The sequence below is a fragment of the Odocoileus virginianus genome, chromosome 23 (assembly GCF_023699985.2).
Source record: "Odocoileus virginianus isolate 20LAN1187 ecotype Illinois chromosome 23, Ovbor_1.2, whole genome shotgun sequence".
NCBI classification, from domain to species: Eukaryota; Metazoa; Chordata; class Mammalia; order Artiodactyla; family Cervidae; genus Odocoileus; species Odocoileus virginianus.
Window position 1 is genome coordinate 17,652,254 of NC_069696.1, and position 21,434 is coordinate 17,673,687.

Consider the following 21,434-nt stretch of genomic DNA (forward strand, 5'->3'; position numbering starts at 1 on the left):
ACCAGATTATGAGGGGCCTAAAACCCTGTGTTTTTGTTTGTTTGTTTTTCTAGAGGCATTTCCTTAAACTGATGGAGCATCCCCCAGAGCAGCACTATTTTTGTTTCATTGTTGGCAAATTAAAAAATGAGAAGTTATGTGTTTTCTTAATTAACACTTCACAGAACACAGCCTGGCTCCAGGCGACCTGACCGGCATCTCTTTCATGTGCCAAGCATTTCACAGCGGGTCCCCTCGCCTCCGTGATGGAGAATAAACCTGTGCTTCTTGCAGGCTCCCTGTCTGTGCCTCTCAGCCTGTCTTCCCCCAGTGTTACCTTTGCTGAATTTAGCTGCTGCCTCTCAGCCCCGGTTTGGTTTCTCTGCTTTTTTACCCTTCCTGCCCTATACATTTGCATAGTAGCCAATAGCTACTCCAGCGAGCAGGAGGTGAGTTTACTGAAGCTTGATATTAGAAGCAGAGTATGTAGGCTGCATCTTCAGATACAAAATGTGTGTGATGGCTTGTTGGGGGTGGTGCGTGCGTGCTAAGTCACTTCAGTTGTGACCAATTCTTTGCAACCCCATGGACTATAGCCCAGCAGGCTCCTCTGTCTGGGATTCTCCAGGCAAGAATACTGGAGTGGGTTGCCATTCCCTTCTCCAGGGGATCTTCCCAACCCAGGGATCGAACCCGCATCTCTTACACCTCCTGCATTGCAGGCAGGTTCTTTACCATCAGTGCCACCTGGGAAATCCAGTTGGGAGTGGGGTTGTCTTTTATTTGTTTTCTCTATGTCCTTTTGTCTGTTTTCTCTTTTTCTCATTATTTATAAAAAGGAAAACTCCTATTTGGAATTTCTCTTCCCCTTTTTATCCTCAGCTGTGATTGGTGGCCGATAGCCTCACCTCATGACAACTCCCTCCTCCCCTCACCCTAATCTGACTCCTGAGCAGGTGTTGTTTGTTGTTCTCATTGGCAGGAGCCACTCAGTAGGGAACACCAGCCCCTCTCAGAGCCCGTCTCCCACCAAGAAAATACAAATGCACGACCCAAAACGCCCTAGTGATATGCCCTCAAGTGCTGTGCTGTTGGCAGTAGTGAGCTCAGTAGGTAAAAGGATGGAGCTAAGGAGGCCAAGGTCAAGGGCTGATCAATCGCCCTGTGGACCACATAGCTCTGCTTTAGACCTGCCCATAAAAGTAGCCCCTTCTCAGAGACAGTTCCTTCAAGCTGATGGCCGGGAATCATGACCGTGCTACCCGCCCTGCTCCTTCACTTGCTCTCACATAAGCAGGTGGACACATAGAAACGAGCATAGGTCTCTGTCAGATGGGATCACGTGAGAAGAGCTGTATCAGGCACAAGGTGACATGAGGAGCCTGCCGGCCCCAAACTCCAGATGTATGGGTGGAATTGGTGACAAAAAGGGACCAACTGGAGAGGTGAAGGGATGTGTACAAGGTCCCTACTTCCAACCACTTCTCCTTTCTTTTCCATCAAAAAGAAAATATATCCAGCTTAACATGAGTTGGCCCTAGGACCAATACTGTTATATCATGAATGAAAGAAAAACTGTTAGTTGCTCAGTGGTGTCTGACTCATTGCGACCCCATGGACTATAGCCCCCCAGGCTCCTCTGTTCAAAGAATTCTCCGGGCAAGACTACTGGAGTGGGTTTCCATTCCCTTCTCCAGGGGATCTTCCCAACCAGGGATCGAACCTGAGTCTCCCGAATTGCAGGCAGATTGTTTACCATCTGAGCTACCAGAGAAACCCTTCTATCATGAATGAAGTGAAGTGGAAGTGAAGTTGCTTAGTTGTGTCTGACTCTTTGTAACCCCATGGACTGTAGTCTACAAGGCTTCTCTGTCCATGGAATTTTCCAGGCAAGAGTACTGGAGTGGGTTGCCATTTCCTTCTCCAGGGGATCTTCCCGACCCAGGCATCGAACCCGGGTCTCCCGCATTGCAGGCAGACACTTTACCGTCTGAGCCACCAGGGAAACCTGGTAACACGTTAATGCAGGCATTTGTTAACATACAGAAAGATCTGATCTTGGGGGGGAGAAAGTTTGTAAAGTGAAATTATAAGCATCCAATATTACATGCCCAATGCTTTGTGTTACGTAATTGGGGATGCAGAACAGTGTAAAAGTGTGTTGCTGTTGACTTGACACGGAGTTGAGAATGAAGGAACAGGACACTCCAGAGACTCAGCCCCTCAACAGGCTGGCACCATGAGGCGTGCAGAGTGACCTGGAAACAAAGGCGCATTCACCCCTCCACCCCACCTCCCCCCATGTCTTCCCCTCATCACTGCCATCGACTTGACCAATTCAGACTTTCATGATTTCACAGTGGGAATTTATATCACAGGACAAGCGCATCTTGTTTATCCCAGCAACAGTTCCTTGCAAATACCCCATGTGAGGACATCACACCGCCGTCTTGCCTTCTGTGCTAGCATCCACATGGCAGTACCAAGTCACTGTTAGCTCAGAGGCTCTGATGGGAGAGGAGGGTGACCCATGAATTCAGATCCCTCCTTTTGTAAACATTCATGATCTCTGCGATATACACTGTTCTACAACTGTGCCATAACTTGGGCCTAAGCAGTACTCAGATTACCACCTTCGTCTAGGAGAACCCGCATTCTTCTCTTCCCTTACTTAGTTACTGAGCTTTCCTGGTGGCTCAGTGGCAAAGAATCGGCCTGCAGTGTGGGAGACCCTGGTTCGATCCCTGGGTTGGGAAGGTCCCATGGAGAAGGGAAGGACTCCAGTATTCTTGCCTGGAGAATCCCATAGACAGAGGAGACTGGTGGGCTACAGTTCATGGGGGGTCACAATGAGTCCAGGCATGATTGAGGGACTAACATTTTCACTCTTAGTGAAAATTTTCACATAGTCATGGAAGGGGTGAGGAAGGCACTATTATATAACTAAGATAATCTGTACCCAGACACTTATGCCAGTGCAATGGCACTCTAGACACATGGTCAGCTTAGAAATAATGTTTTAAAGAATGGGACCTGGCCATCAGGAAACCAGGTTCTTATCCTCTCTCCTGCTGTAACTGTCATAAGGGCTCAGATTCTCATTTCTCTCTCCCTTAGTCACCCCAGTTACAAGACGGGAAATTCAACCAAATGGTCTCAGATCTTAGAACTCTCAGGTCCTAAGGACTGAGTCTCCCTGGGTGATATGAAGATGAATAAGACACATTCTCTACCTTCAGTGTCGTGGGCGACTAAAATCCAGAAAAACAGAGCAATGTCCTGTCTGGTGATGCTCAGAAATGTTGAGCATCAGTTCTCGTTTATCTCATCAAGAACTTTTGATAATATTACCCCTCTTAGTAGTCAAACCAAGATTAGCGTCATTCACTTGTTTCATGGTGAAAACCTCATTTTAAATAGATTGCTTTTCTTTGGTTGGTGACCCATTTTATCTGCATGAGATGAGTTAGGTGTAAGTTAGATAGCTATGTGGGGCTTCCCTGGCAGCTCAGAGGTAAAGAACCTGCCTGCCAGTGCAGGAGATGTGAGTTCAGTTTGGTCACGCAGTTGTGTCCAACTCTTTGCGACCCCATGGACCGCAGCACACCAGGCCTACCTGTCCATCACCAACTCCCAGAGTTTACTCAAAATCATGTCCATCAAGTCGGTGATGCCATCCAACCATCTCATCCTCTGTCGTCCCCTTCTCCTCCTGCCCTCAGTCTTTCCCAGCATCAGGGTCTTTTCCAGTGAGTCAGCTCTTTGCATCAGATGGCCAAAGTATTGGAGTTTCAGCTTCAACATCAGTCCTTCCTCTTACCCCTTGGGAAACGCCACCTGATTTCTTTGAGATAAGGGCTCAGACGGCTTCCCAGGTGGCACTAGTGGTAAAGAAACTGCCTGCCAGTGCAGGAGAGGTAAGAGACAGGGGTTCAGTCCCTGAGTCGGGAAAGTCCCCAGGAGGAGGGCATGGCAGTCCACTCCAGTGTTCTTGCCTGGAGAGTCCCATGGACAGAGGAGCCTGGTGGGCTACAGTCCATGGGGTCGCAAAGAGTTGGACACAACTGAAGCAACTTAGCAGGCACGCACACAAGGGGGGCTAGCGGGGGACTGGGTTCACCTCCAGTCCACCTTCACTTCCACCTCGGAAAAGGAAGTCCTCTGATGACATCATCTTGCTCTTTCCCCTCTGACCCTCATGCTCCCTTACCCCCTCCCTGTAAATGGCTCACAGTGTTTACCTCCAAATGGCCACTTGGCTCATCTGCAGCCTCATCCCTTGATTTCTCCATTCACTTCTCTTGCGGGGCTTTCTTGAGACAGAGGGAAACTCCTCTGCACCCCCTGCGAAGAGCAGAGCCAGCGTCCAGCCAGGAGCACAAAGCCTCCTCTGTGGCTGATATGGACTTGCCCACACTGTCTTCACTGAACCAGCAACAGGGGTGGCCCTTTGGAGGCCGTCCCGCACACAGTGATGAAGATTGAGCCTCAGAGCCCTACACGTCCCCTGTTTTGTTTCTTTTTTAGTTTTTGGTCACACTACACAGCTTGTGTGATCTTAGTTCCCCAACCAGGGATCGAACCTGGGCCCTCAGCAGTGAGAGTGCAGAGTCCTAACCCCTGGACAGCCAGGGAATTCCCATGTTTAGTTTCTTTCACAATAAAATTCTAGACACTTCCAGAGGATTTACTGTGTTTGACCTCGGACCTATGTGAATCCTACACTCCAAGCTAGGGCAGTTTTCTTCTCGGGGCCTACAGGGGAATTCAGTGACCGCTGAATGTGATGGGGGAGTTGAGTGAGATGGGAACTCTGAAATGGGCAGGCAGAGGGTCGGTGGGAAGTCTTAGCTGAACATCTTGGAAAGGCGATAGCAGGGGTAGTTTCTAGGGCTGCCACACACTGGGTGGCTTGAACAACGGAAGTGCATTGCCTCAGAGTCCTAGAGGCCGGAAGTCCAAGAGCAAGGTCTCAGCAGGATGGGTTCCTTCTGAAGCTGGGGGGATATCTGTGCTATATCTCTCCCAGCATCTGGTGGTTTGCCAGTGATTTTTGGAGATCCTTGGCTTATGGGTCTTGCGTGGCTTACCTCCTGTGTCCCTTGACTCTTCATTTAGCACCTGTAGGCTTCTGTTGTCATTTTGCCACATCTGCCTTCTCCATGAGACTATGATACCCCTGAGAGCCAGAACCTCGTTTCCTTACTCTTCATATACTGTGCATCTGAAAGACTACCACACATATGGTTGGCATCGCCGAAGGGTCTTTGCTTCAGTTTGTATTGTAAGGACTGTGATAAAACATACCTCTCCAGTCGTGCATGTCTGTGTCCAGCCTCCCCCATTCAGGGGGGCAGCAGTCATGTCAGAACAGGGGCCCCCGACTCCAGTATGACCTCCTCTTACCTAAATACATCTGCAATGACCCTTTTCCCAAATAAGATCTCTTTCTGGAGTACTAGGGGGTGGTGACTTCAACACATGAATTTGGGGGATGGGGGAGCACAAATCAACTCATAACAGGTTACAGAACCTGAGTATATGTATGAAATCTATTTTCAATTCCATCTCAAGACCTAGAGTCTTTAATTTTTGTGTAGGTCTTTATGTCACCCATGGCTTCTGCTACTCTTTTACAGAACTACTGGGAAATGGTGTTTTCAGGGAGAAAAAAATCTGGATCCCAGTGTACTGAGGATGATGAGTGCGAGTTACCTGCTGGGCCTGTTGATTTGTATCTCCCTGACCAGTGGCTCTTTTTATCATCCATAGCCTTAGGGATAACACAACAGGGAAATGCGATCCTGGTGCGGGAGACGTAAACTTGACCTTAGCCTCTGCTCTACACTGGAAATTTCCTAGTCAAAAACCAAGAGTTTAACCAAAGGCAGTTTTGCTTTGTTCTTAAGGTCTACTAGTTATTCATTACATCATGTGAATAAGTGTAAAGTGTTAGTCACTCAGTCACATCGGACTCTTTGGGACTGCATGGACTGTCCGTGCAGTTCTCCAGGCAAGAATACCAGAGTGGGTAAGCGTTTCCTTCTCCAGAGGATCTTCTCAACCCAGGGATCAAACCTGGGTCTCCTGCTTTGCAGGCAGATTCTTTACCATCTGAGCAACCAGGGAAGCCCAGTGTGATTATATGGGGTTGATTTTGATGAATTTTAAGTAGAGAAACTTCACTAATAAATGAAAGAGGATGAGAAAAGAAATCAGACCTCTTTTTGTGACCTTCACATTTAAGGTCCTACCTTATTGGGGGCTTTTTGGTAGTGAGAAGAAGGGGTTACTTGTGTCTAGAAGAGGTCTACAAGGAGAAAGGGTTGGGGTCAGAAAGTGCTTTCCACCAGAAGGAGGTCCCCTACCAGTCCCAGCTACATTCCCTGCCCCACCGCACCCCACCCCCTTTCTAAATCCCAAGTGACCAATTGTATGTGGCCTTTCCTCTCTCTTCCTTGTATGTTTCCCTACCATATCAAGACCTTCAGACCAAGGGCAATGTGGATAATTTCCCAGTTTTCCAGCTGGGCAGTTCACCAAGAACAAACCCAGACATCAAGGCCAGACCAAAAAAACATCTTCTTGTTTTAGACAGAAGACTCCTACATCTAGGGGATTTAATGCACCCACTGTCCGCTTAGTGCATTTCCTGTGTCCGGAGCTTCTCTGCCTGGCGGCTCTGGTCTCATAAGTTTCCATACCCTGCTGCCAACTTATAATAACAGAGGCAGCAGGGTAGCAACATCAGAGCCATCTCCATACGTGGGCGCGTGCTTTTTGCAAACTGCAACAAAGCTTGGAAGGGCTCATTGCAGACCTTTCAGCCTTGACAGTGGTTGTGCCCAGACCACCAGGAGCCTGGAATTAAATACCCTCTGTTCCAGTTCTCCACAGTTAATGTTATCAACTTCATCAAGTACTTCCTCTTTCAGTGGTGTCTGCAGAGAAATAAATAAATCAAGCCCATCCAAGTCCTGTTTCTGCCCAGATCCTGAGTCAAAAGTAACATCAGAGTTGGATAAGCCAGAGTACTGTCTCCCTCCCTCATTGTTCCCAAAATCTGGGCAGGAACAGAGAGTGAAATCTCTCCAGGACATTACATCAGTTCCTCTTTTACCCTTGGCATGAAAAGTTCTTCCTCTCATAGTCCTCACAGACTTCCTAAGGCTTGCCCCAAGTGCACACCCATCCACTGAGCCTTGACGCCTGGGACATCAAAGAAAACCTGCAGGTAACCAGGCTGCTGGCCAAAGCCTGTGTCCATTTATGAAATCTGTAAGACAGGAAATGGATTCAGGAAATAGGATTTCTCAGTACATGGTCTCCATCATCCTTAAGTATTTTTAAACCTTAATAAGCTTTTAAGGAAAGGGAGACAATCTATAAATGGCATTTAGAAGAAAATATATGAAACTTCAAAATGCAACTGTCTTAAATATTGCTTACAGTGATCATATTCTGTGATGTGGACAAAGGAGAAATTCATTTTTGTGGATGCAGAACTGACATCCATATTAGCTATGAAAAGAAAAATTTGCCTCATCTCCAGATGATTGCAGATCATTTCTGTCATACTAATAATTTCAGCCATTAAAGTTAACTCCCTGGGCTAATCAGTGTCCTGCAAGCTTTTGTCTGCATTGAGATTAAAGTGAGGAAGTTAGGACTTGTCATCCCAACCTATACCCTTGCAAGGTTGATTAAGCACTTTAATTCCCTTATAAAATCATAACCACTGAGCCATATCACCTGAAAATTAATAGTTCCTCAATATCATCAGCTATTTTCTTAATGTCACATTTTCCCAGCTATTGCATAAATGTTTTTACAGTTGGTTTGAATCACAATCTAAGCAAGGATCTGTTTGTTCATTGCAAACAGCTGGCGTGTTTCTTGAGTCTCTTTCAATCTATAGGTCTCCATCCATATCTTTTCTTTTTTGATATTTTATTTTTAATTATTTATTTATTTGGCAGCACTGGGTCTTAGCTGAGACATGCACACTCTTTAGTTGCAGCATGTGGGGTCTAGTTCCCTGACCAGGGATCAAATTCAGGCCCCCTGCATTGGGAGCAGAGTCTTAGCTACTACACCACCAGGTAAGTCTGTCCTTATTTTTCTTGTGCACATGCTTGCACACTGTCTTTCTAGGTGTTTAAAAAAGAAGTTAGCCATAATTAGTATAACTTTCCCCCTGTATATTTTCTTTCTGGTTGCTTTCAAGATTTTCTGTTTATTTTTGGTTTTCAGCAGTTTGACTGTGTGCCTGGATGTGGCTTTCTTTGTATTTATCCTATTTGGAATTTGCTGAGCTTCGTGGATCTTTAAGTTTGTATATTGCTGCTGTTGTTAACAAATTGAGGACAGTTTAGCCATTATTTCTTCTTTTTTTTTTTTGCCTCATTCTTTCTGTTTTTTCTTGTTTGACAATGTTACAATGACTGTGCAGGAAAATCATCGTATTTTCTTAGATGAACACATAAGTATTTAGGATAGGATATCAGAATTTCTGGGGCTTCCCTGGTAGCTCAGTGGTAAAGAATCTGCCTGCCAATGCCAGAGATATGGGTTCAATACCTAGGTTGGGAAGATCCCCTGGAGAAAGAAATAGCAATCCACTCCAGTATTCTTGCCTGGAAAATCCCATGGACAAAGGAGCCTGGCAGACTACAGTCCACAGAGTCAGAAGAGTTAGACACAACTTAGCAACTAAACTACCACCATCAGAATCCCTAATTTGCTTTAAAATAATATATTTTTTAAGAATGTGTTGATGGGAGGTAAAAATCCTCCTCCATTTAAAAAAAAAAAATTCTCACTTTCTTGAACTCCAGTTGATCTCTTTTAGACCATTTCATATTGTCCCCACAGGTCACTGAAGATCTATTTCTTTGTCTTTAATCTTTGTTGATCTGTTTTCATATTTGCTAACCCTTTCTTTTATCATCTCCCATCTGCTAAGTCTGTCCAGTCCAGTATTTCAAGCACTGTATTTTTCAGTTCAAAAACCTTTTTTGATAGTTTCCTTTTCTCTTCTGATCATCTTCATCTGTTATCAGTCATTACCACCATTATCTTTAAGTACTTGAACTTATTTATAATACCTACTTTAAAGTTCTTATTTGCTCCTTCCAGTATCTAGATTATCTGAATCTGTTTCTATTGCCTGCCTTCCATCTTGAATATGGGTCATATTTTTATGTTTCTTTACATGTCTAGGAAATCTTTAGTGGATACTTAATATTATAAATGTATGTTATAGAGACTCTGGATTATGTTATATTCCCCTGAAGAGTGTTGATTTTTCTGCTAGCAGGCAGTTAAATAACTGGCTGATCAATTTGAATTTGTGGAGGCTAGATCTTATATTTGGCTAGGGAACATCTATTTCAGTTTTACCTTTAGTGCTCAGGCAGATCCCTTTGTCCTAGAGCACTAGTCCTTATTCCAAAAGTATGACCATTCTGGGGTAATAAATAGCCTGAGGTGTTTTCAGAGTCTTCCTTGATAGCTCTCCAGCTCTGAACTCTTGCTAGCAGTACTGTGACCAGCAGCTGAGATTTCTGCTCATGTCTTTAAACCATACAGCTGTTCCCTTTTATTGAGCTCCTTGGAGTTTCCCCTGTGCACTGCTGGTCAGGAGCACATGTTAAGGATTTGGGGGAATTTTATGTGCCCGTTAGTGGCTATTCCTTCTGAGGCTCCCTTTATGGAAATTTTCTCAGTTTTTTTGTGGGTTTTTTTTCCCCCCTTCTGGCAGCTTCATCCTCTACTCCCTGGCATCTCAAGCACCTTTCTGTTCTTTTTCTAGCTGCTCCAGACTACATGGACTGGGGAGGTCCCTCTGGGTGAAAAAGAAAGTCACTGAGTCTTGGCTGATTCTTTGCGACCCATAGACTGTAGCCCACCAGGCTCCTCTGTCCATGGAATTCTCCAGGCCAGAATACTGCTGAGTGGGTAGCTATTCCCTTCTTCAGGGGATCTTCCCAACCCAGGGATCAAACCCAGGTCTCCCACATTGCAGGCAGCTTCTTTACTGTCTGGGTGAAAGCTGTATAAATTTGGATCTCACTCTGGACAGTTCCTTTCTTGCAAGACTAAAATCCCCTCAATAACTTTTTTTTTTGACCATACCTCAAAGCATGTGGGATCTTAGTTCTCTGACCAGGGATTGAATGCATACCCCCTGCATTGGAAGCACAGAGTCTTAACCACTGAACCACCAATGAAGTCCCTCAATAACTTTTATAAATACATTTTATCCAGACACACAGGAAAATTAGTCTGCTACAAGTCATTCTGCCATTATTGAAACTGGAATCCTCTTTATGAGGAGAAAAATGATAGCATACCATAGTATTTCACCTTACTTTACTTATCTAACCATAGAGCCTGGAAACTGGTCCTTAGCACAATATTAAGGTACTCCTTATTCCATTTTATAGCTGTGTATCCTTCATCATTTAGACAGAGACTCTCACTTGTTAAATCAGTCTTCTATTGGTAGCTATTCCAATGATTGTGTGCATGCTTAGTCATGTCCAACTCTTTGTGACTTTATGGATTGTAGCCTGCCAGGCTTCTCTGCCCATTGGATTCTCCAGGGAAGAATATTGGAGTGGGTTGCCATTTCCTCCTCCAAGGGATTATCCTGACCCAGGGATCAAACCTGCATTTCTGGCATCTCCTGTGTTGCAGGCTGAACCACCACTGAACCACCTGGGAAGCCAATCCAATGATTAAGCACTTTTAAATTCATAGCAGCATGTTATATAGTGATTACAAAGTAAGCCCTTTGCTTTCAGGCAGATGATCATGAACAATGTTCCTTTTGTTCACCATCTCATATGATTGGTGAGATCTAGTGGAGTCCCCATTTTCCTGTTGTCCCTGTGTTAAACTTTAAGAAACAACCACCTTTGACTCTTGTGTGCTAACTTTATCAGATTCCCAGATCCCCTTTATATGTTCTTCATATAGATACTGACGTCATGGTGAAAGGAGATGACTTTGTCTTGCTTTACTTAGAGCCATGGACAAGTCTTTGACCAGAAAAAGGACCTGCAGGTATATGCATGCTTTTGGTGAAACAGCTCTGGGAATAGATGTGGCCAGAGAAACCTCACTGAGATGAGTAGGGGACCCTGGAGAAAGCTCTGTGTCTGTAGGCAGATTTCTGCACTTCTGACCCTATTAAGAACAGGGCCTCCTAAAGCCATGTGTTTGCTGGTCCCTCCCTCATCCCAGCCCATGGAGCTACTTCTGCCACTGAGCTGTGTACACTCCTGATGTTGTCTTTGCTCAAATGTCTTCAGCTGGAGAGTTAAGGTGGGATGGGGAAGAGGCATTTATTGTCAGGGGTCCACTCTTCCTTCTTAACTCTACCTGTCTGACCATTTGTAGGGACTGTAAATTCAGAAACAACATGCTACTAAATGTTCTTTAAAGTGCAAGATTGTCATTCTGTAAATCAGGCCCACTGTGCCTGCTCAGAGCAGGGTTTGATGTGACTCCCCTCTCCCCCTGCCTCCCCCTGCTGCCCCCAGTTTGTATATAGCAAAGAGGTAGATGCTCTAATGGGCATATAAGGCTATAGAATCTGACTGGAGTCTATCTGTCTGGGTGACCTCTGGCAAGTTGCTTAACTTTTTTTAAGAATATTTGTTTATTTGACTGTGTCAGTCTTAGTTGCACAAGATCTTCATTGCATCATGTGGGATCTTTTGCCATGGGGCTCTCGGGCTCTCAACTTGTGGCCCATGGGCTATAGACTGTGCAGGCTTAGTTGCCTGGTGATATGTGGAATCGTAGTTCCCTGACAGGGATTGAACCCCTCTCCCCTTCATTGCAACGCAGATTCTTAACCACTGGACTACCAGGGAAGTCCCTGCTTAACTTCTTTATGCCTCCATTTTTCTCTCATGTCATAAACAGGAGTAACGGTAACATCTTCTACTTGTGTGAAAGCATTAGGGGCTTCAGTTGTGTCCAATGCGTTGTGACTCCGTGGACTGTAGTCCCCCAGGCTCCTCTGACCATGGAATTCTCCAGGAAATAATACTGGAGTGGGTTGCCATTCCCTCTTATAGGGAATCTTCTTGACCCAGGGGTCAAACCTGGGATCTCTTGCATTGCAGGCAGATTCTTTACCATCTGAGCCACCAGGGTATATTGTAAATTTTAAACAATATAATCCAATCCATAGAATAGACAGTAATTGCTTTATTATTTTCATCATCTTTATCATTAATAGCAACAACTCCTGGAAGCAGAGAATATGAAAATTGGGTTATGAACATGCAAGTCAGTGAAAGCCTCTCGAGAGAGACCCTCAAGGGCCCTGAAAAACCACACTGAAGAGTCAAGTAACAAAAAGATAAAGAATGAATAAAGAATGAGTGTGTGGCTTCCTTGTGTTTATAAGCCACTAATAGGTGATAAATGGAATACTTGTAGACAGCTTCTCCAGGGGCAGGAAAAGAATTTCAAGTATGTGCAATTTAATTTTTTTTTAAGTGGGGAAAAAGATTGCACATATGGGGGAAAAGGGTCTTCCTACAGCTGCACATGCTCCATGCTTGTCACCTTTAGGATTGCTGTGGGGTTCCCTACCCTGAGCATCCATCGGGGTCACTGACTATCCTTCCCTCTGCCCCACAGATAATGGTGTCCAGAGGACCTCAAGGCCATCGGCCGAGAACGTACACCAGAACCCTCCCACCATTGAACTGTTGCACCGTTCCAGGTCACCCATCACAACAAACCACCGGCCTTCTCCCGACCCCGAGCAGCGGCCCCTCCGGTCCCCCCTGGACAACATGATCCGCCGCCTCTCCCCAGCTGAGAGGGCCCAGGGACCGAGGCTCCACCAGGAGAACAACCACCAGGAGCCCTACCCGCTGTCAGTGTCTCCCATGGAGAACAACCACTGCCCGCCGTCATCCGAGCCCCACCCGAGGCCCGCCAGCCCCCGGCAGGAGGGCACGCGGGTCATCCAGCTGATGCCCAGCCCGATCATGCACCCGCTGATCCTGAACCCCCGACACTCCGTGGATTTCAAGCAGCCGCGGCTCTCTGAGGATGGGCTGCACCGGGAGGGGAAGCCCATCAACCTCTCGCATCGGGAGGACCTGGCATACATGAACCATATCATGGTTTCCGTCTCGCCGCCTGAGGAGCACGCCGTGCCCATCGGGAGGATAGCAGGTGGGTGAGCCCCCGCCCTCTCGGGAGCCCCCACGCTGTCCCAGTTAGGTGCCCTCCGGAGACCCTGGGAGGCCAGGGGGAGGGAGCAGGCTTTGACAGCAGGTGGGATGAGCCCCACCCTCCCGGGAGCCCCCGTGCCATCCCAGTTAGGTGCCCTCCAGAGGCTCTGGGAGGCCAGGGGGAGGGAGCAGGCTTTGATAGCAGGTGGACAAGCCCCCCGCCCTCCCGGGAACCCCCATGCCATCCCAACTAGGTGCCCTCCAGAGACCCTGGGAGGCCAGGGGGAGGGAGGAGGCTTTGACAGCAGGTGGATGAGCCCCCCGCCCTCCCGGGAGCCCCCACGCTGTCCCAATTAGGTGCCCTCCAGAGGCTCTGGGAGGCCAGGGGATGGAGGCTTTGCCGGCAGGAGACGAAATTCCCTAAATGGGCTAGTTAATGAGGCGCTGGGCTGCCGGAGTTAATGAGCCTCAGAAATGTGAAGAAACAAATGTCCTCCGACCAGCTTACAAGGAGAGTCACATTAGGATTGTGGCTAAGCGAAAACATTTAAAATCAAAGGTTTATGAGCATGTTAATGGCCCTGTCCCGGAGTTTCCAGTGACTAATTAATGAGCAGGCACAGCACAGAGGACCTCTGTCTCAGACTCAGGCCTGGATTTCCATCCTCTGTGCAATAATTCCATGTAGCCTTCACCTTGAGAAGAGGCAGGAGGAAAAGTAGGATTAGGGTGTTGTTCAGTCATTTGGACAGAGGAAGCTATGCCCGAATTCTTTTCCTTTGATGATGACAAGCCCAAATTTGCTTCCCTAAGATGAGAAACCAGTGAAAAAGATCACCATGTTGTATTTTTGCTCATGTGCCCGTAATTTACATGAAGTCATTCTCCAGAAGCTTTTATAATTCTCTGACCTCTTGGCAAAGTTAGGACTTTTCCCAGAGCTTCTCTCTGGTCATGAGACACTTTTTGAGCACCTACTGTGTGCAGATAAACTCATGAGGACATAGGGGACACAGAGCTGATTAAACACAATTACTTCCTCAGGGATTTAAAATGTACTAGGAGAGGTGTGAAAACCACTAAGGTATAAGACAGAAGGAGATAAGCCCTCTGCCCCATTCAGTCAAAGCACAAGCATTTATTGAGTACCTATTGTGTGGTGTGGACGCAATGCAGAGAGAAAGGTTTTTAATATTTTATTTATTTGACTGCACCGGATCTTAGTTGTGGCATGCAAACTCTTAGTTGTGGCATGTGGGATCTAGTTCTCCCCACCAGGGATGGAACCCAGGCCCCCAGCATTGGGAGTGTGGAATCTTAGCCACTGGACCTCCAGAAAAGTCCCAATAAGGAGCATTTTGACTGGAGGAATTGAGGAAGGAAGATAGCTCGAAGTTGACAGTGGTTACGGGTCCAGTAACAAGAGGACCAGCTTCCCTGGTGGCTCAGTGGTAAAGAATCTGCCTGACAGTGCTGGAGACACAGGAAATGTGGGTTTGATCCCTAGGTCAGGAAGATTCCCGGGGAGGAGAAAATGGCAACCCACTCCAGTATTCTTGTGTGGGAAATCCTGTGGACAGAGGAGCCTGGTGGGCTACAGTCCAGGGGGTCCCAGAGAGTCAGACACAACGTAGCAATCAGAGAACAACAATGCAAGAGAGATGTGGAGGCAGGAGAGAGGTCAGACTGTTCAGGGAATCATGAGACATTCTCCTTCCTCCTCCAGCTGATGCTGTAGGACTGAGATCCAGCTGAACCACAGGATAAAGCAGAACTCACAACATCATGATAACACAGGTCCTAAGGCTACTTTACCTCTGTCTTGACTCACTGTCTCTTTTTTATTGAAGTCATTCATTTCTAAATTTTCCTCTGGCCCCAAGGGCACCTCTGATATCACCTCAATTTTACCATTATAAATAACTTACATCAGGAATGTTGAATCAAGAAAATCAAAGAGCTATGACTTACATGTTTCAAAAAAAAAAAACTATGAAAAGTGATATGGTCTATGCTTGGAATGTGATTCAAAAGCATCCCACAGGACTGGGAGTGAGGAATGCATAGTTGTGGTGGTCCATTCGCTAAGTCATGTCCAACTCTTTGCGATCCCATGGACCATAGCCCACCAGGCTCCTGTCTATGGGATTTCCCAGGCAGGAATACTGGAGTGGGTTGCCATTTCCTTCTGTGGGTAAAATGAGGTTAGTTATGACCCGAGGGCTATATGGCTGGATATTGGGTCCACAAAGATTTACGTTATTGTTCTGTCAACCTTTACGTAAAGTTTTTTTAATGATGGAGAGGAAAAAAAAAAACTGTGAAAAGAAAGAACAGGGGTTAACGTAGCTTTGCTTATTCTGCAAAGCATGTGTGCTTCCCAGATAGTTGGAGGAAGAGGATGGGGTCAGTGTATTCCTGGGAATAATATAAATGACCTGTTTTGAGCTTTCCAGGCATTCCCTTCTTGTCTGTATCTTCCGTGTTTGTCTTGTTTCTTGCATGGTCTGTACAACAGTTCTGAACATTCTGCGGGTACTTGCTACTTGTTTATAATCCTCAGGACAGCTCTGCAAAAGGAGCTAATCATTGCTGTTTTCATTTTATATGGAAGGGATCATTTACAGGGGAAACCATAGAGGAAACTGAGTGCAGAGAAGCAGAGGCCACGTAGCGGCTGGATGATGTGGCTACAGGACAGCCCTTGCTAGCACCACCCCCCCACTTCCTAATCACCATCTGTCTTGTCACCCCCTCCTGAAATGCCGTCTTCGCCACAGACCTCTTAAGAATCCGAGATGAGCCCCATGTGTCAAGTTAAACTGTTTAGACTTAGAGCTGTTTTTCCCTTGTTTAGTAGGTCTAGAAATTTTTTAATATGGCTGTCTTAAAAATTGTTCTACTGTTGGTATATTCCCAGATTTCATAATCTCCATATGTCCGTGTTCAGTCATTTGACCAAATCCAGGATTAGCTAATATAATCAAAAGGCAGTGTTTCTGAAGGGTGAAACAAGAGGGAAATCTATGATCAAATATTTCGTCTTAATCCTGTGACCCTCTGAATAGAACCCATCACAATTCCAGGCTCCTTTGTTTCATCTGGGATCTCCCTATCTCTCCACCCCATTTTGGTATCTTCTCAGACAACTCAGATCCTTGTGGAATTTATTCTTTTATTGGCAGTCGAATTCATTGGGTGATTCTTATGTACACTGTAAAGTCCTTTCATTACTGAACAGTCATAAAAGCCCTTCAGATGTCTATAAAGCAGCTTTTAGGTGAGAAAACTTAGCTCCTTATGCTTTTTTTTTAATATTTATTTATTTTAATTAGAAGATAATCACTTTACAATATTGTGATGGGTTTTGCCATACATCCACATGAATTGGCCCCCCGTCCTGAACCCCCCACACACACCTCCCTCCCCACCCCATCCCTCTGGGTTGTCCCAGAGCACCAGCTTTGGGCGCCCTGCTTCATGCATCGATCTTGCACTGGCCATCTGAGCCTAGAGGGCACTGAAGGTGCTACTGTCATGCCGACAGAGACTGTAGCTGGAGGGTATGGGTAAGAATAGTACTTGTGACTGTGGATGAAAAGGTCTTGTCCACTCAGATAGTCCTGGGGATATGCCTCTGGACACCTGTGTTTATGGAGCTGTTCTGCATTCATGGCGGTTGGGTGTTTGAGATTGTAAGACACGATCTTTGTTGTGAAAGAGCTGAAGACAGTTGACTACAACTGCGGCTCATGGTACCTTCCAGGGACTCCAATTAAGTGCTGTAAGATGTCAGAGTAGGGGTGTCAGGAGGCCTTCATGGGGGAGCTGGCTTTTGGCTGGGCTAGGATGAATGCTTAGAATATGAACAAGTAGAGATTAGAGGAAAAAGAGGTCATTCCAGATGGAGAAAACTCCAAAGCAAGATAAGCCCCAGTATGTTTGTTCTAGGTTTCACATAGAAATGTAAACTCCAGAATCCAGGTTTGTTTAAAATGGATTTTTCAATTCAGTTTTTTTCGTGTTTTAATCTCTCAAAAATTGGGACACATCATACACTTAAGAGATTGCATACAAGTCATGATAGTTTACTTAGGTATTTACCTGGTGGAAAAACTAAAATATTCAGTAAATATTCATCTAGGAGGTAGTTGGCAGTTTAAATACAAACCACAAATTAGATCAATTGAAGTAGATCATGTAGCTTTTTTTGAAAGGTGGTGTTTATTTTTCAAAGAATAAGAAGGACTGTTACTGAGTTTAACAAAGGACAGAATGAGACGATTCCTGGATTCTATTTTTTAATTTATCTTTAATTAGGGGTTAATTGCTTTACAATGTTGCTTTGGTTTCTGCCATACAATAATGTAAATCAGCTATAAGTACACATATATCTCTCCCTCCTGGGTTTTTTTGTTTTTGTTTTTGTTTTCAAACTGAAGAGCCTGTGATATGTGCCATGCTGAGCAAGTTGCTTCTTTCTGTGCTGTTTTCTATTATCTTCAGGAAAGGATTACTTGGGGGAGATGAGAGCATCTGTCACCTTCTAGCATTTTCTTACCCACCAAAGTTTTACTGGCCTGCGTCTCAATGATGTGTTTCATAGCCAAAGACTGGTACTGGCAGTGAGCACCATAAATTGAAGAACGGTAGCAAGGGTGATGCTGTGTTTTCAGTATAATATTGGAAATCATTCTTACAACTCATTGACTTCAAAGCTAGAAGCATCTTTTACAGATGGGGAAACTGAGCTTCAGGCATGTCAAGCATTCAGCCTCGAGCTTCAGCCAGTGTTCTTCCAGCGCATTTGTTTCCTTAGGCCCAGGGACTGGAAACGCTGGCCTATGGGCCAAGTCAGCCACCGCCTGTTTTTGTAAGTCAAGTTTTATTGGCACACGGCCACACCCATTCACTTAGCATTGTCTGTGGCTGCTTTGGCAGGGTTGAGGTAGAGCTGACACAGGACGGCCCGCAAAGCCTGAAATATTGTATTTACTGATGGGCCTTTTACAGAAAGAGTCCGCCGCTCCCTTTTCTGTGGCACTGTCTGCTTTGAAATCAAAGGTATAACGGAGGATTCAGGGGGCAGAAAATGCCATCATTGCTCTCCAGGAATCACACCTCAAAGAATGAGGCATGCCTAAGACATGTGGAGGGAACAATGGCAAGTGATGTAAGGAGGGAGATAAGTCCTGATGGCAGGCTGATTGCTGAGCCGCCCAGAGTACTTACAATAACATCATTAACGTAAAATACAGCTGAAGAAAATAAAGTGTCGGGCTGCCTACTTGAACTGTGTAGTTCGATCATTCACTCATTCCAAAATTCTCATGTCTCTCTGTGTGCCAGGCATTTTGCTCGGTGATAGGGTGAAGCTTCTCTAAATGCCAAATGTTGTGTCTTCTCTGGCAGAAGGCAATGTGCTTCTTACTTTATGCCATCAAACAAGCTTAGCTCCCCGCTTTGGTTTTAACCATAGACACCTCAGTTTTAAAAGAAAAAATTGAAGTCATTTTGGCTTTCTTAAACTTCTACAATTCCACTAAAACCTGAGTTACCAGACTTCCTGTCTGCTTATCCCTTCCTTGGCCTTAATCCAAAAAGTCAGCTAAGGAAGTGAGATTCATTGGCAATGTGGTTGATAATCCATTCAAAGTCATTCATCTGCTCCACAAAAGTGGGGGCTATAGAAGTCTGTACAGAGCTGGTTGTTCAAAGTCCGTGGACCATCCAAATAGAGAATATAGTGTCGTATGCTTACCTCACAACTTTTGCTGCTGTTGTTCAGTAGTGTCTAACTCTGCGACCCCATGGGCTGTAGCCCGCCAGACTTCCCTGTTCTTCACCATCTCCCTGAGTTTGCTCAGACACATGTTCATTGAGTCAGTGATGACATCTCTCGCTTTCCTCTGCAAAAGTGAGCTTCTTCATGGTTTATGAGGATCTCACTGGTGAGTTGATTCTACTGCAGATAAAACAGAATTTTCCCCATGCCACCCCCAGGCCCTGTGCACTTTACTTCCAACCCTCTGATAATACTGGCCTGGCAACCTGAGATCCTCAAAGGATCTGAGAATATATGTATTCTCTCTCAAGGTTGTATTTTTAACAGAAACAAAAGGTTTCTCATCAAGGAGATATCGAATCTCCCATATTGCTTACTTGTCACAGAGCACCGTCCTCTTTTGATCTGGTTTTATTGACTGGATGAGCTCTGTGAGCACAGACGTTCAACCCTGGAGCCTCATCCTCAGGGCTGGATGGAGGGGTCACGATGCACATGGACTTGTATTGCTTCAGGAGCAGCCCTGAAGAGAGAAAGACCTCCTAAAAGGCCAGTCTTAATGGATTGTATCAAAGTGATGAGGGCAGCCTTTGTGGTAAGGTGTGACAGTATGCACACACGCTTTTGTAGATACTGTGTTTGGAAAAAAGGACAAGGTCGTGGGCTATCTCCGTAAGCCAAGGGGACTTGGGGATTTAGTACCGGCTTGGAGAGCCATGTCCTCCCGCACTGTCTCAAGCAGGTAACCCTCTGCAGGCCCAGGGCCTTCATCCACGGCTGCTCGGAGGGCTCCTGGGGAAGGGCATAACGTCTGGAATCAACACGATTAGAATCTAGCCTTTGGCTCCCAGGCTGAGGTACTTAAGATTGCTGAAGCCCAATTGCCTTATCCATAATAATGCAGATACTAATACCCAATTATTAGCATAAATGGGTTAATTTCTACGTGTTCATGTCCCTGCTCTGCTCAAGGGTTGAGCAAGGGGAGGGGAATGGGTATGGCCAGCACCACTGCCCACCGGAGTGAGTATGGGGGCCTTGACCCAAACAAAGCCTTGTGTCTGGACGTTTGTTCCAAGTGATGCTGGCCTCTGACGTGCAGACCTTCAAAGAACCCTACATTCCTTGGAGACTAACTTCTTCCCTCCTGCTCACCTCCCCCGAGGCTTTGCCCACTGTATTTTGAGGAGACCCTTGGAGACTTTGGCAGACTCCACCCCAACAGGAGGCTCCCAAGTGGCCTGGCTTCACATACTCTAGCTGAGTCACTGCGCTTTCTTTTCACTGGGACCTCTAAGAAATCAGCCCTAAAAGAGAAGGAAGTTTCAGGATGACCTTTTTAAAAAGATAACACAGTACCAGCACAGTAACAGGGTAGGAAATAAGAGAAGGGGCTTGAGGAGACTGGAGGTCGAGTTTGTTTTAAGGGCGTGTGTTTCTGGAACAGCATCACTAGTCCCGGTGGTGCCTGGATGCAAATTCCCCGGCTGCCACCACATTTGAGGGAGAGGGGGCTGGTCTTACTGGGATCTGTCTGGGGGCTTGATCTCAGCTGTAAGGCGTGATTGCAGATTCCTGCCTCTCCCAGCCTCACTCCACACCTCCAGCCACCAAAGGTGAGAAGGTTTAGCGGCGTTTGCAGCTGCGGTCCCTCCACTCCGGTGGAGCCAGGAAGCACAGATTTCTGTTCTCTGCCTCAGCTTCTCCCCCTCCCGGCTGACTGCTGTGCACATAAGGCTTCTGTTTTCCTACGCCACAAGCAGTTGCCGGCTGTAAACACACCTCTGCGTATCAGCACAGGGTTGGCTGCACTGGATTTATCAGCTTTCTGCTTCTAGGGAATAGCCCATCTAGAATCAAGGCAGAAAAAAAAAAAAAAAATAGCGGCAGACAGCCACCCCCCTGCAATGGTGTAAAACCCATGCTTCTGTAAGCAGGGTTTCTCAAGCTGGGCACTCTCGATATTTCGGCTAAATAATCCTTTGTTGGCGGGGGGGGGGGATGGAATTCTTTTGTGCATTACAATAAGTCCCCTACATACAAACCTTCCAAGTTGCAAGCTTTCAAAGATGCAAACGTGGGATCCCATGTCTAATCCCTTAAGTTAGTTCACATGTCTGGCGTGTATTCTCTAAAGTGGTTGTGCCCTTGTGTACTTCGTACAGCAGTAGTCTCTATCTTTATTCAAGCCCGGGCTGTCCAAAAGCAAGCATAAAAGCAGCGGTGATGTAGCTGGTACTACTGTACTTTTCAAGATACTATGTGTGAGTACTGAGTCACTCAGTCATGTCTGACTCTCCTGTGACCCCATGGACTATATAGTCCACCAGGCTCTTCTGTCCCTGGGATTTCTCAGGCAAGAATACTGGAGTGGGTTGCCATTTCCCTCTCCAGGGGATCTTCCTCACCCAGGGATCAAAACCCATGTCTCCTGCATTGGCAGGCAGATTCTTTACCATTGC

At 46.1% G+C, this 21,434-nt stretch overlaps 1 protein-coding gene across 4 annotated transcripts in view; it reads left to right on the forward strand.

Moving 5' to 3' along the window:
• Positions 1-21,434, forward strand: part of ETV6 (ETS variant transcription factor 6) — a 275,166-nt gene that overhangs the window by 241,966 nt on the left and 11,766 nt on the right. For all 4 annotated transcript variants that reach the window (XM_020888633.2, XM_020888634.2, XM_070453633.1 and 1 more), the window contains one exon: positions 12,643-13,188. In XM_020888633.2, coding sequence (XP_020744292.1) covers positions 12,643-13,188 — 546 coding nt within the window. The remainder of the gene's footprint in view (positions 1-12,642; positions 13,189-21,434) is intronic.